This window comes from Anoplopoma fimbria, chromosome 12 (genome assembly GCF_027596085.1).
Source record: "Anoplopoma fimbria isolate UVic2021 breed Golden Eagle Sablefish chromosome 12, Afim_UVic_2022, whole genome shotgun sequence".
Taxonomy (NCBI): domain Eukaryota; kingdom Metazoa; phylum Chordata; class Actinopteri; order Perciformes; family Anoplopomatidae; genus Anoplopoma; species Anoplopoma fimbria.
The window spans coordinates 19,203,508-19,218,122 of NC_072460.1; the positions used below are offsets into that span (position 1 = coordinate 19,203,508).

Here is a 14,615-nt window from a genome sequence, read left to right on the forward strand (position 1 = left end):
TGCAGCATTGTGGAAGCAACGGTGACCTCTTGTTGTGGAATAAAGATGCTTTCAGTCGTAACTATATATATATATATAATTCTATATGGTGGTAACATGTATTAAAAAAAATGATAAAAAGAAGCAGAAATTATGCAGCTCAGATTTTATTTCCATCAGCTGACATTGTAGCACCAAACTCCAAGTGAATTTAAGTTCCTAATTATCTACATTAAATTGGACTAAACAACATGAATATAGTGATTTCCTTTTTCCCCAAAGGGGTTCCAGGGCACCTGATCCTACATTTGTATTTAACAAGCCACCTCAAAGAAATAAACAAGTCAAAATGTAAAAAAGAAGAAAATAAAAAAAGGCTTTACATATCACTTCTCAACATCACTTTGTCATTTCGTTGAAACAAATAAACATTCAACTCACAGCATAACAACAGCCTACAAAAAAAAATTGTTTTCACTGTTGCTAATTAAAGGCAGAGGTAAAAAAAAAAAAAAAAAGGCAAAGCCCATCTTTACATACAAAGTTAGAACTGTTAGAATAGCACCATCGGAATCAAAACTCCCAAACAAACGATCAATGAGGTAAAGGTGTCGACAGCATCACTGTAGGTCTGTCCATCATTTATGTCTGTGTGTTACTGAACAACATGCAGTGAACAGATGCAGAACAGTGATTTAAGATCAACCACCGGGAAACTAACAGTGATTCATACAGAAAACAAGCACCAACATCTTAACTTTCAGTAAAGCTAACATGATCCATTTGAACAAAAAACACAGGTCATCGTTAAATTGTAACACTTGAACAGTACTGATGATGTTTTAACTGAATTATAAAAGCTGTCATTTAAAGAAAAGATCAACATTAAGAAAATCAAAAGCACAGATATGACACTCATGCAAACGAATAGTTCAATGTCTCACTGAGATTAAAAGGACCACAGTGTTTTTTGCTTGCTGCTTTGTTTCAAGTTAAAAAGCCTTTATTACCGTGGCAACGTGATAAAATCAATTGGGATCTGCTTTTTTTAATAGCCGTGATCCTTAAGGTCATTAACTCTCCCTGTTTGGGATGGAGAAAGGCTAATGTGTGCTAGTATTGATTATCCCCCCTATTGGTTATCTGAAGTAAGTCCTGGTTTCTAATCTTTATTTTCATAATTTCATAATTTTTTTTCTAATTCTTGGATTTTCTAATTTTTCATTATTTTATCTTTTTTTTTTTTTTTTTTTTTTACAGTTCTCCCCCTCACCTGTGAACACATTGCTACCAAAACGAAATTATTACTGTATCTACAGCAGAAGTAAGTTTTAATTATGACCTTTTTCTTTCAGTGTACACTGATATAACCTGCGGAGGATACGTGCTGATCCTTTTTTTAAATAAAAGGATAATAAAAGCTCTCAAAAGCAGCGTGCTTTGGCTATTCATTCTAATGATCTGTGAACTTTGTTTGTCCTTTTTCGTTTTGTAGTGATAAAAAGTTGTAAATAAGGGGAAATGTGCAAAATGATCGTTATGATCCTTTACTGCAAGTGACACGTCTACCACGTCACATTTAAAACAGATCTCTGCAGTCTTGTCAAGTTGAAATATTAATACTCACAATTTTTCTCTCTCAATGAGTAGGCAGAACATATTTTTGGTATAAATAGCAGACCTTAGAAAATATAAAAATGTAAGAGCCGATGCAAAATCAGTGAGGTAATTTTGGACAATATCACTTGTGGACTACAGTGAGATGAATGTAATTGGAATAAAAACGTATTGAAAAGCAGATAAAATAATTAGCGAGTAAAAACAATACAATTCTCCACAGTAATGCACTAATGATGAACATCATTAGATCAGACTTAAAATCACTGCTAAGATAATGTGATAAAACAATATAAAACAGAGCACCTAGACACATTTCCTATTCGTAATTAAATAAAGGTATAATAAAAGTGTTACTACAGATTTTTAACCAGTAAATCGATGTTGAGGTAGAGACCTAAGGCCTGAACCACGAAGCAAGTTCAACAGCTCTCTTTGGCTTCACTGTTGTAGTAGAAATATTGGGAGCAACATCCAAATATAAAAATGTGTAAGTAATACACAGACATTTATAACAGTCATTTTGTCCAAATGATGAACAAACAACTATGGATAGATGACTGACTTAAAATAAGTTGAGGTCAAGCTTTTCCTGCTGCCAAAGCAGAGATTAATCATAATTATCAATTGGAACTGTCATGGTAGGCAAAGTGATTCTAGTGATCTATAAAATGTCTATTTCAGCTTGGTGAAATAGTCGTTCATGTCAGGATCCTGTAGGATTGAATCATTCTTTCCCCTGAGCTGATTGGTCAGTAATGGAGCAGTTGGCAGGTTACCATGGTGATCTACCCCGAAAAAAGAAGAACCAGCTTTGTGATACTGGAAAACCTGAACTAAGCCCAAAGATAGCTGGTTGACTGTCTGATCTCGCTTTGTGATTCAGGCCGATGTTCTGAGTAATATTATTGTTTTGATCACAGCACCATCATTTATTTATGATCCACTATCACCTGCTGGTGATAGTGGATCATGGATGACTGACAACCCACAGGATTAAAAGAAGCTCATGAGTACACACTACAAGTCAAAATAGTAAATTCTAAATTGAGTCTTTCTTAAAAAGACTGGAGAGTTTGAGCTGGCTAGTAATGCAGGAAAGAAATAAGGCAGTAGGTTTACCGCTGCGGTTCTGTTCTCAGTCGTTATTCACATTCAAAATAATCCTTCAGCGGGGCGAAGAGGTGACGAATAACAGGGACGCTCCAGGAGCGACCCAGGACCTTCTGCCTTTGCGCACGGCCCATGTTGTTCACGTCTGTGTAGTGTTTAGGGAAGCCAAAGATCCTAAAAGAGTCAACCAGATTGAAAATGTTACAAGAAAAAAATGAAATCATCTAATATGTGTTGGTCACAAGCCAGAAGTGGCCTAGAATTTTTTTTTTCTTCCAAAAGGCTTACTGTTCCATTTCGGTGCACCACAGGTAGTCCTCTTTGCCGTTCATGGTGACAGGAAGTGGACCCATCTTTCCCTGCCTTATAGAGTTGGATTTTGTTGTGATGGTGCGGACTTTTTCGAACTGCCGGGAGAGAAGACATATTAGAATCAGGGTGTTTCTGCAGGGTTCACCAATTTAAATTTAAGACATTTTAGGACCTTTTTAAATACTCCACAGAATGTAATTCAAGACCTGCAGATACTCTGGTTATATGGCTGCTTCGACAACAACACAACTAAAATAGAGTCAGGTTATCATCTATTTCACACACAGCAAAATAAATGCTATTACCATTGCCGTGCGTCCGGATTCCAAACAATCCTGGAGGCCGACTTTGTCATCAAGAGACGTAGCGAGAGGTCTAAAGAGAAACGCAGACAGATGTGTAAACTGAACAAATCTTTTTAAAGGGGATACATTTATGTTTTACAGTGTGAGAATATATGCACGAAGAAACGGCATATGATTGTGTATTATTATGTTACCTGTTCATGCCAGGGAGGTTTCCCCAAAAGTAGCGTGCTCTGTGAGCAGGACTAACTTTCACTGCATCGATCAAAACTGGATTACACTGAAAAAAAGGGAGAAAGCAAATAATGAACAATGAAACCTAAGGAAGCCATTGGGCTGAGAGGATACTTTCACCGGTTATCAAAAATAATCACCTCAAGGAATCTGCAGATATCTGTTTTATCGTGGGCACTCATGAAAACCACGTTCTCAAACAGCCAGAAGAACGGACGGTCGTCGCCCTCCTTCGGCTTCAACAAGGTCAAAAGGCGGTAGAACTCAAAAAAGAGCCTTCCAGTGCCCTCTGCAGGACAAACAGAGAGAGAGAAAAAGAGAGGGTTACTGAAGAAGTGTGTGGAGGATGATGAAACCATATTTTTTACCAGTATTTTATCAGTAATAACTTGTTAACTACATGCACAGCTTTCACAGAAGTTTGAAGGATTCATACCAAATAATCCTTTTCGGAGAGGGTTGACCATGGACAGGTCGTTACACGGACTGCCTCCAATCAGAAGATCAAATGGACCCCATTCAGCCAACTGCAACACACAACCACAGAGATCAACCTGAGTTCATAATTCTTATGTTGTCTTTAGCCACGACCATTACTCCAGCTCGTACTCACGTGTTTCCTTGTGATGGTGCGAACATCGTTGACATATTCGATCTTTCCCTCGTGCTTGATCATCCCCACGGCGATCGAATCGTCACAAATCTCTGAAGCAATGTAGCGCTCAATCTTGAAGCCCAGGTCTTTGAGCACCAGGTATCCTGTTGTAAAAAAAACAAAAAAAAACAGGTTACTCATGAAGAGGAATAAACACAGGTTATTCAGTGTAAACTCTATTACTGGAGCTTTCAAAGCTTCCATTTCAGTAGTATGAACAAAACATCGCACAAAAAAAACAAGATTGACAATAACCAACCTGTTGCAACGCCGTCAAAAAGAGACAGCACCTTGATTGGTCGACGCTGGTCAGCAGGGATGGAGGGGTAAACTCTGTGAGGCTCCTGTTATATAAAAAAAAGAAAACAAATATACACAACTTTCATTACCACTGCACCAATCAGTAAAAAAAACAGCACTCAGCAAGAGACAGTTGTAATGAACCTAAACCATGTTATGTCTGCTGGACTTTTATTTTTGTTACTAGCTGTATGAGTGTAAAAGTGTTAAAAATAAAAGACTTGTCACTAAAAATATGATAAATCTTGACTGGCAGGGGGCACAATGAGGATTACCTGCCATTAGTTAGTTTTTTGATACAGTGTTTTGTGAACCAAACAATCAATTAATTCAGAAAATAATCAGCAGAATAATTGATGATGAAAATCAGGTATGCAAACAGGTAAGGGTAAAAAAGGTGTGAATACCTTTCAAAGAGCCAACATGTGAACTAGAAATGTGCACTGAGAGAATAAAGTGTATTACGTACAAACGCCATGGCGCTGTTGTTGGCAAAGAAGTCCTGAACCTTCACGCTCCAGTCTGGTCTGAGTTTGAGGTTTCCTTCGCACAGTGACGGCTTGCACATGTAGCAGCTCCATGGATCAACATCTTTAAGTTTGTCAAAGGTTCCCGGGCCAACCAGGATTTCCAGACAGTCCTTACAGAAACATCTGGGGCAGACAGAGAACAACCGAGAATATTATAACTGTGCAGACACAAAAAAAGAAATGGGGCAGATAGCCTTAGCATACGAATACAGAGAGTGACCAATCTTAATTGACCATCATTGCTATTTCCAATTATTTTGTTAGATAGTTGAATTTTAGGCAACGTGGCTTGAAATACACATCAGGACAACCAGGAAAATGTTCTCTGTTCAGTTACTTTAAAACCCTTAGTGTTCCTTCTGGTAGTCTTAACTAAGTCAAATCTGAACAGACACATATAAAACAATGTATTATTATATTCAGTACAGTTTCTGAGAATATCATTTTCTCCTATAATTAACATCTTCAACAATAAAAATCCATATACACAGTTTGAACTCATATAAAAAGGCATCATTACATTTTTAAGATATCCTCAGTATCAAAGTAAATCATTAATAGTTGACTGTATATCCATGGGTACATTGCCAACAGGAACTGCTTTTAGTTAATTCAGCGTTCCTTTAATGTAACTTTCAAAATGTAAAAAAACATATAGGGTATTAAGCAATATCAAGCTGTAGCACATAGCCTGACTCACTGCATCCACATTTTACTTTCTGTTTACATACTCCAAAGCATTATGGGAACAGTGGGAATGTTCCCCTATATTTGTGCCAGTGCTTAAATTTCACACAATCATTAATATCCTCTGCCCTCGTGTTTTACAAGTGCGATGGAGCCACACCACACACACATCGGTACTGGTTACACACAGGCATGGTTCTCGGTTTGAAATATTAAAGAAAACCTATATAATGTTACAGTGGTAAAAAAAATAGACGTCAATAAAACACCTGAACAGTTTTTTTACCTGCAGCAGCTGGCGTTGCCACACAGAATGACCTCTAAGCCGGCGCAGCACACGGTGCAATACGACTGGTAGCCGTCCTCATCGTAGCGAAACAGAGTCTCTGTGAAGTTCCCCTGCAAACAGTGACAGTTAGTAGCAGCAGTGTTTCATATGGAGGTTAGACATTGACAAACTGGGCTGGAATGGAGTAAAGCAGACCAGATAAAGCAGACAGAGATAGATTGTTGGATTATTAGATTACCTTGCATTTCACACAGAGACCACCTTCAAACAACGGGTGCTTCACTTCAATCTCAGATGATCCACAAGACAAACAGAAATCTGAAATAACATTTTAAATAATTATATCAAAGACAAATTTAAATCACATTCTTTTTCAATTTGATTACACAAAACTTACCTTCAATATGTTTGCCTTTTTCTTTCATCGCTTCTCTTATTGATTCTGTAAAGTAAAATATTAAAACAAATCACAAATAAGGAAAAATAAACGAGGATAAATACATAAACGCCATGACTAATTCTAGTAGGTCATTTTTATTTCATGAGAGTTTGGCGTCATGTTTGTGGATCAAATGTGGACAAAAATAATACGTACCTCTGTTATAAGTGATGACAGGTGTGTTTGCCTTATTTTTAAAAACATATTTCCTTTTTGCTGGTGGCTGGTAGTCAGACACTGCAGAGTCAGAAGAGTCTTGATGTGCAGCAGCATCTTGAAGACAAGCAAAAGATGGAATCAAGATTCAATCAAAATTCATGAAAAGAAAAGCTTATTTTTACGCAACAAAAAGAAAAAGTAGTTCAAGTGTAACTGTTTGTAGAGTCACAGAAAGAAATCTACAAATTTACGGAACGAGACAAAACGTGACGACTAATTGTGGGTTTATTTCTAAAATCTTAACACATATAGCAACACTTTCTGAACCAGTCAGTTCTCTGCAGTTTACTGTAAATCCAGTCATTAATAAATAAGTGAATGTTTATAAATGGACACATACCAGTTGGTGCAAATCCTTCAGGTCCGGAAGGCAGAAATCCTTCAAAAGCCCAGTCCAGCATCAGCTTCAGCTCTTTTTCTCTATTTCCTTCCCCCTCAGCAAAAGACTTCCCGCATCGCTCACCTGCCAACTATAGATTGCAAATATTTCCTGACTTAACACATTCACCAAGTTACATGTAACATCTTAAATGTTTGCAAAAAAGTTACTATTGAGAGAGCCACATGTTCACTCAGCTGTTTGAAATGCATTCGAATAGATGGAGACAGATGGAATAATGAAAAGAGTTGAATGGTATTGAATTTGGTTTTGAAGTTTTAAAGGTTCAAATACTCCAATAATAATTACTAACTCTGTTATCCATTATGCCAAACTCCTCTTATTAAAAATGATAAAACCCCATTAAAGGCAGGAGATTTTCTGAGTGATTTGGGGGATTTTTTTATCCCAGTATTAATGACACAAGAACTGCCTTGATACTGTCTGCTTCCAATTGACCAAAATATTTCAGGAGAAGCCCCGCACAACATTACAGGACCAATCAGAAGTCAATTAATCATAGTTTCCAAAGTTTGAACAAATCTTGATGGGATACAACATTGTGTTACATACTGCAAAGTGACATTGGTGAGCAAGAGGATGTGCAACACGAAAAACTGCACAGAAGAGAAAACAGACTTCAATCTGTTTTGAGACACAGGATGTGGTACAAAATGCTTTGATTTTGTGACACATTTTAGTTTCTTACCTCATTGATCTGGTAGATGGCTTCCTTGTAAACGGGCAAGCTGGAAAAGGAATCTTTGCAGAAGCACTTAGTGAAGTTCCTAAATGTCAACAGACTCTCCGTATAGATCTGGAACAGAAAGCAATGATGATGTTAAAGTCCAATTCAACACACGTAAAGTGTTTTTCCGCAGCTTGAGCACATTAACTGTCATTCTAACCTCTGAGAACATCCCGTCTCCAAACCACTCCACCCTTCGCATACCCGGGGGGGCTGACTTGGTTTTCCAAGGCATCACCATCCCAGGCCACCAGGAAAAGCCTTTCACTTTCCCCCACAACAGTTCCCCTACCAGAAACCCTTTCCCATCCTGCAGATGTAAAAAAAAATAAAACAGCAAGAAAAACACAGATTATTCAGAATTACTTTTCACCTCAAACGAGATAAACTCACAGATATTTGCTGTGACATTATGTTCGATCTGCAGAGTGTGAGAACAAGTGTATTGTGGGCTTTTTCTTGTAACTGTTATGTTACCTGGTAGGCCTGTTTCCGTCGCCCTCTTGGTGTGAGTTTAATGGGGGATGATGTTTCTTTTGCCTGAGAGTCAAACACATATAAAACAGAGTCAAACATTTACGACTAGATGACCACATCGATGCGTTTTTGTCTTTGAAGGGGGTGCCAGGAGATCTTTGGGGGGAGACATCAGGTCAACAGTATCTGCCACATAGAAGTGGTATACATCCTCTAAAAGCTGGGAACCAGACGTTTAATTTGAGATGCAGCTCAGGAGTGTGTGTGAATTGTTCTAGTCATGAGTTTGATTTTAGAAAGAGTTCGTAACAGAATTATAGTAGTATGAAATTGCCATTGTTGCAACAATTTTTCAGGTGATACCATTTCTTACCACTCGAGAAGGACCTTGAGAAACACAAAAGAGAAAGTAATGCTGTGATTTAGTTTTAAAATCTTTTGACATTTTGGGTTTGCACTTTTCGGCAATTGGGTGGCAAGCTCCTCAGATAGTCAGATATCTTGAGGCGAGGTCTAGAGACCCCTAAGAAAATTGCCATGTCAGTTGTCCTTCACCAAATGTTTGCCTAATTTTGGAGTGTTTACCAGCCCTCAGACTGGATTCATCAGGTTTTTTTAGTTTCATATGATACCAGTATCTTCACTAGCTTCAACACTGATGCAGCTACAACCCCCGAAAGACAGTATGTCGGCGGCAATACCGCGTGTCTCTTAGGGTTAGGTGAAAGGTGAAAACTAGTTTAGGTGAGGATCTGTGCATATCGGAAACCACAACATTACTGCTGCTTTTGATGGTAAGAAGTCACAAATGACAAATGACTTACATAATTGTTTTTGATATTTAATTTCAAGTGACACGGAAGAAAGAAGCAAGGTCGCCCTTCCACACTGTTAAGATATGAATATTGGCTTTGTTCAAATCATCATCATATACTGAAATATAACGAGTGATCAAAATGAAAAAATCCAATAAAAAACAATAAAGTGTCCTTTCCACTGTATGACATCACTGTGTTTGTGATGTCTTTTATCTCACAGATGTGCTTTCATTTGATGTTAAATGTAACATTAAATGTAACAATGAATGTACCTGTGGCGTTTTAGATCTCTAGTAGCCTTATTCACAAGGACTTAGATTCGACCAAATGCTATCGAGCATTTTAATCATGAAATCAGCATGGCCCTGTGGTATTCTGGTAGTATACTTGAGTATACCTACCACCTCATCTTGGGACTCCAGGCCCTTTTTGCTGTCCTTATCAACACCTTCGGGGGTGGACCAGGTGCTAGCACCAGCCTGAAACACTGTACGGGTCTTGGGCTTCTGGCGCAAGCTGCTCTCCCAGCCATAACCTCCCCTAATAGCCATCTGAGAGACAACACACTCCTATTACACACACAAATATAATGCACGTACAAATGTACACTAAATCACGCACACACACACACCTTCATATAGGGGCAGACAGCACCTCATCATACGAGTGATTATGTTGGCCATAAAGATGAAAAGGTTAGGAGGTAAGTAAAGGGCAAAAGGACTGTTAGTATAAGAGGGAAAAAACAGCAAAATATGAAACAGCAAAATTCATGTTTCTGTTTTATTCTCTTTTGTCCGTGTAGTTGTGTGTGTACAACCGACAGATTTTAGTGTCTGTCGGTTGTACAGACAAGTCCTATTTTTCATCAAAAATCCAGCTTTTTTAAGCATGTTCTTTTCTGAAACTCTTTTACCTCTTTCCACAGGACGCCATTCATTCCAGGTGTACCGGCATTTTCTTTGAAAGGAAATAGAAAGTATTTTATTATGTTTAAGCGTTGAGATCATTACAAATATTATATCTGCATTCTGACATGTTAAAACTGTAAATCTGAAGGATGCTCATTACAAAATATTTCAAAAATAAAATATTTGCCAGAATGCTACCGTGGGTTTTCCTTTACTTACGATTTATCTTTGTGAGGCGAACTTCACACTGCTTCACTGTCCCATTAAAGCCATTCAGGTCTAGAAAATCAGACACAAGTGTTAACGACATGTGGGATCAACTGCATTGACATCTTAGTGAACTTCTGTTTAAACACTTTACCTGTGCATCATACAAATCCTTATCATCATTCCATGATAGGTGGATCATTTATCGGGTTGTTAAATCAAGTCAGATGCAAATTCTACCTGATGGATTATTTTTCATTTTACCTTCAGTGTAAACTTTGGAGTCTTTGTTGCTGGTGTCTTCAGAGAGAACGCTGTCAGACGTGAGGTCACACTCGCTTTCTGTTACCGCCTCACTCTCAGAAAACATTGCAGCATCTTCATTCTCCAGGGCCTGCGACAGGAAATACAGCAGGTGCATATAAATAATTATATTAAAGATGTGAAAAATAAACACAAACACAGACAAAAGATGTTGATACAGGCTATTTACATACCTGAGTAAAAACCTGCTGAGCCTCAAGTGGAGGACAGGGAAGAGACAACAGGGTCAGAACGAGCTTTCTGAAGATTGATGTCGGATTCATGTCCTTCAGTACGCTGGCCCAGTGTTTCTCCGCAGAAACCACTTCTGAGTTGTCTTTCTCTTCCTCCTGAGCTTGCTGATACTTAAGGAATTCACTTTTGAGCTGGTTGATCTCCTCTGGTGAGCTGCAGATTTCCAGCTTGGTCCCAAGCTGCTCTACCACTTTTCCAGTCACCTTCACTCTGCTCTTGGGGTTCAGCAGCTGAGCTATGCTACTTAGCATCTCATCGCTTAGAGGAAGTTTCTTTGCAATGCAACCTGTGAGTGCGATGTAGAAAGACAACATCTCTTTTTTTAATAGTGGCAGTGCGTCTGTAGCCTCAGACTCATTCAGGAAGTCCTCCACAGCTTTCCCACCCAGACTGAGTTCAGACCTCGACAGGCGGCATTTCTTGTCCTTAAGGATTTGGACATCGCGTTCTTTGATGAAGTGAGCAGCAGCTTCAGGTTGAAGGAAGTAGGAGGTGTAGGTGAGCAGCAGCCTACTGGCCTCTTCTAGGACGAGCAGCATATCACCTCGGGTAGCTCCCTCTTGTGTCTCCCGATGCCTTTGGAAACTGTGCAGAGGCTTTAAGGCCTGCTCCAGGAACATAAACGTTGCCCTGACTTTGGGATCCTGCAGCTGGGAGCAGATCAACTTGGCTTTTTTATTGTCTGTGTTGCAAGACTTGAAGTAAGTTATGAGATCTGTCCATACTTCCAAGATTTTTGTGACAAAGAGGCAGAATTTAAGGCAGCTGGTGTTGGGAAGAAATGATGGGCTATCCGCACTGAGATCTGAGCCAAAAAGAGCCTTGAGGTTGCCATTCTTGGTAGCGCAGGAGGAGTAGTGAGCATGGATATCTACCATCAACTCCTGAGGCTGATTGGAGAGCTTTTTTATCCCAGCATGGCAAGCAGCATCAGCGAGGGCATACAGCCCTCCTAATGCTACTAGGTTCGGGTTCAGTTCCCTGAGCTGCGAGCAGATCTGCTCTGATGTTGCACCATTACCATCAGAATAAACAGCGGCAAGATTATCTGTTTGTAAACTGGATTTCTTCAAGATCTCTACCACTGCTGCTGCTGCTGCTGCTGCTGCTGTTTGATCTTCTGCACCATCCTCTGACTGAAGAGCATCCAGAAATCGGATGCAGTGCCTGGAGGTTTCGACATCAAAAAACCCAACCAGGACCACAGAGACAATGTCATCTTTTCCCAATGTACACCCTCCATAAATGTACACACAGTACGGAGTGTGACGGCAAACAGATGTTATGTTATTGGGATACTGCAACCCCAGTTTACAGCGTGCAAATTTTCTAGAAACATGTTCACCTCCAGCAGGGCCAGTGTAGCAGTGCTTGTGAATGAACCGAACAGCTGCGTCGCTACAGGGCAGCGGTTCAGAGCGATTGCTTTTCAAGCCAACACTGTTTTTCTTGTGTTTGACTGTTTCCATGTGCCGAATGAGATCTCGAAGGCCTCTCGGAGATGTCTTCAGGTTTCTGTCGCAAGCGCGGCAGAGGGCATATTCCTCTCCACGAGCACTACGGTCAACCCAGTCAAACATAACCTTCCACTTTTCAGTGAAAGGGAATCCTTTAGTCGTCACAGTGCTCATCTCCTCCGTGTTTGCATCTAGTTTAGATACGTCTGACAAAGAAAGAGAAAACAATTATTACTGCACAATTACTGTAAATCTGATAAACAAAACACGATGCACCTCTTTATTGTATTATCACAGTGATAACATGTTAAGTTACCTTTTTTCAGTTTGGGAGTGAACACAATAGGGCTGATATCCTGACTGTGCCGAGCTTTCACAGGGTCGTATCCTTCATTTCTCACATTTGTCATGTAGAAACCTTTGAACCACTTCAGGACCTCAAAGTTTGCTTTGGAATTCCCTTTTATGAGCTCCTCAACTGGAATAGCCTTAACCAAGACAAAGAAGACATGACAAAATTTAGAAATGAACCTTACCTCCATATTGATTATCAAAAATATAGTTTAACATTTTGGGAAACACACGTCTTTTTCCTGAAGGAAAGATAACTAGATCGATACCACTCTCATATGTCTTCACTTAAAATAACCCTAGAGAGAACATGTGGCTAGCTAAATTTAACATTAAGACTAGACACAGTCAAATGTACAGAAATCTGCCTAACAGCACCCATCAGTTGTAATGTTACTCTACTGGAGGAAAAGTGCATACCTTTGTGATGCCGCTCTTGCTGAAGGCCTCATGTAGGAGACTGAAGTTGTGCTTACAGTCATCCTGGCCTTTTGCATCAAGCTTCACTTTGGTCATGTCAACAGAGCCAGGAATAACCCAGTCCATGATCTGACAGTGACATGCACCTGTGGGATCATACATACATAAATACAGTTCAGGAAGTGTTGTCTATGCAAATGAATGGAATAACAAAAAAATTCTGTTTTTCAATAGTAGTAGGGATATTTCGCAGAGCTGTGAGCAACCATAACTATTCAACTATCCGTGCACGATGCAAGCGCTTTTCCACAACACAACACAGCCCCTCAGCTGTTTCTTTTTATACTATTCTATCCTGTAATATTTAAGAAAGATCCTATGACTGTTATGAAGACAAATGTATAACATTTCCTATAGCTGCTTCACAATAAATTCCCCAAAACCTTTAATGTGAAGCAGCAGCATGAGATTGCATTACGGCCGTAAACCAACCACATAACAGTGAGTAGGGTTGATTTATAACTTATAGTATGTGCAGACAAAAATTGAAACTAAATTCTGAACCAAAAAGATTCAGTTACAAGCTACAGAAGTACTGCTGTACCATTGTACTGTTTTATATCTGCTCATACTAATGATTCACCTGAACTCATCTCCCGCACATCTTTGAAGTTTGTCTTCAGCAGGTTGTTGATCCAGGTCACCAAATAACCGCGGCTGGTTTTATCATGGAAGGAGTCTGGAGTCACAATCACTGCACTTGCCATTTTGCAGATCTCTAAGAAAGAAGACATTATTAGCATCATGGTTATCTCATCTTCATGTCTAGAATGTTTTTTACATTTACTGTCAATCTACACCAAACATAAAATCACAACATTTATACATTGACTGTTGGGAAGCTCTAGCTTAGGAGGTGTAGCTGACGGTCCACTTATTGCAGCGTTGACGATTTGATACTGATTATTGCTGCTATAGGTGTGTTAAGGTCTCCATGCTTGGTTTTATCTTAAATAGGAGCTGGGCGATTCTAATTTTCTGGAAAATATGTTATTATCATTTTAGACTAAGTAATTGTGTATCACAATATCTCAGTATACGATATGATTCCATTGACATACAGTATGTTATCATATTTAATTATACACCACACCAAACTCCCTTAATTTCCTGCAACTCCTTCTTAGACACTGCAAAAGAAGTTATAAGAACTCCAATATTTGGGGCTGTTAGTCCATTGCAGAGTGTAGAACTAAGTATAAACCTTTGTGTAGATGACTTATCCTAAATGTAATTGCTGTGTGCAATACAAAGTGGGAAGAGTGCAATAAGAAAGAACAATAAGCTGCAAATACAACATTTATACAATATATGCAATGCCTAAAAAATATGGACTTTTACACTCAATATCTTGTTTTATTTGGTTAATATTATAAATCTGTTGTGTGTTTAGTTATGTGTTTTGTATTGCTTTTTATACGTTTAGTTAGACCGGGATTGTCTAATTGCCAAGACTGTGGATGCATTTAGTGGAACATGGAGAAAAGAAAAAACGTATTTACTTTATCAATTCATTCATTTGTTTGCCACCAGTGTTATTTGTAATATTA

General features: G+C 38.9%; 1 protein-coding gene across 1 annotated transcript; it reads right to left on the bottom strand.

Annotated features, from left to right (window-relative positions):
- Positions 1-2,182: 2,182 nt before the first annotated feature.
- On the bottom strand, positions 2,183-13,772 carry dnmt3ba (DNA (cytosine-5-)-methyltransferase 3 beta, duplicate a). The gene is given in 25 exon segments (XM_054609988.1): positions 2,183-2,883; positions 2,998-3,116; positions 3,327-3,396; positions 3,521-3,606; positions 3,701-3,849; positions 3,997-4,087; positions 4,174-4,319; positions 4,475-4,559; positions 4,985-5,168; positions 6,019-6,131; positions 6,260-6,339; positions 6,419-6,463; positions 6,617-6,733; positions 7,020-7,149; positions 7,768-7,875; positions 7,967-8,116; positions 8,284-8,346; positions 9,503-9,652; positions 10,018-10,061; positions 10,211-10,291; positions 10,484-10,613; positions 10,717-12,440; positions 12,539-12,722; positions 13,006-13,151; positions 13,649-13,772. Coding segments are annotated over 25 exon segments (4,461 nt in total). The 3' UTR covers positions 2,183-2,741.
- Positions 13,773-14,615: the final 843 nt, after the last annotated feature.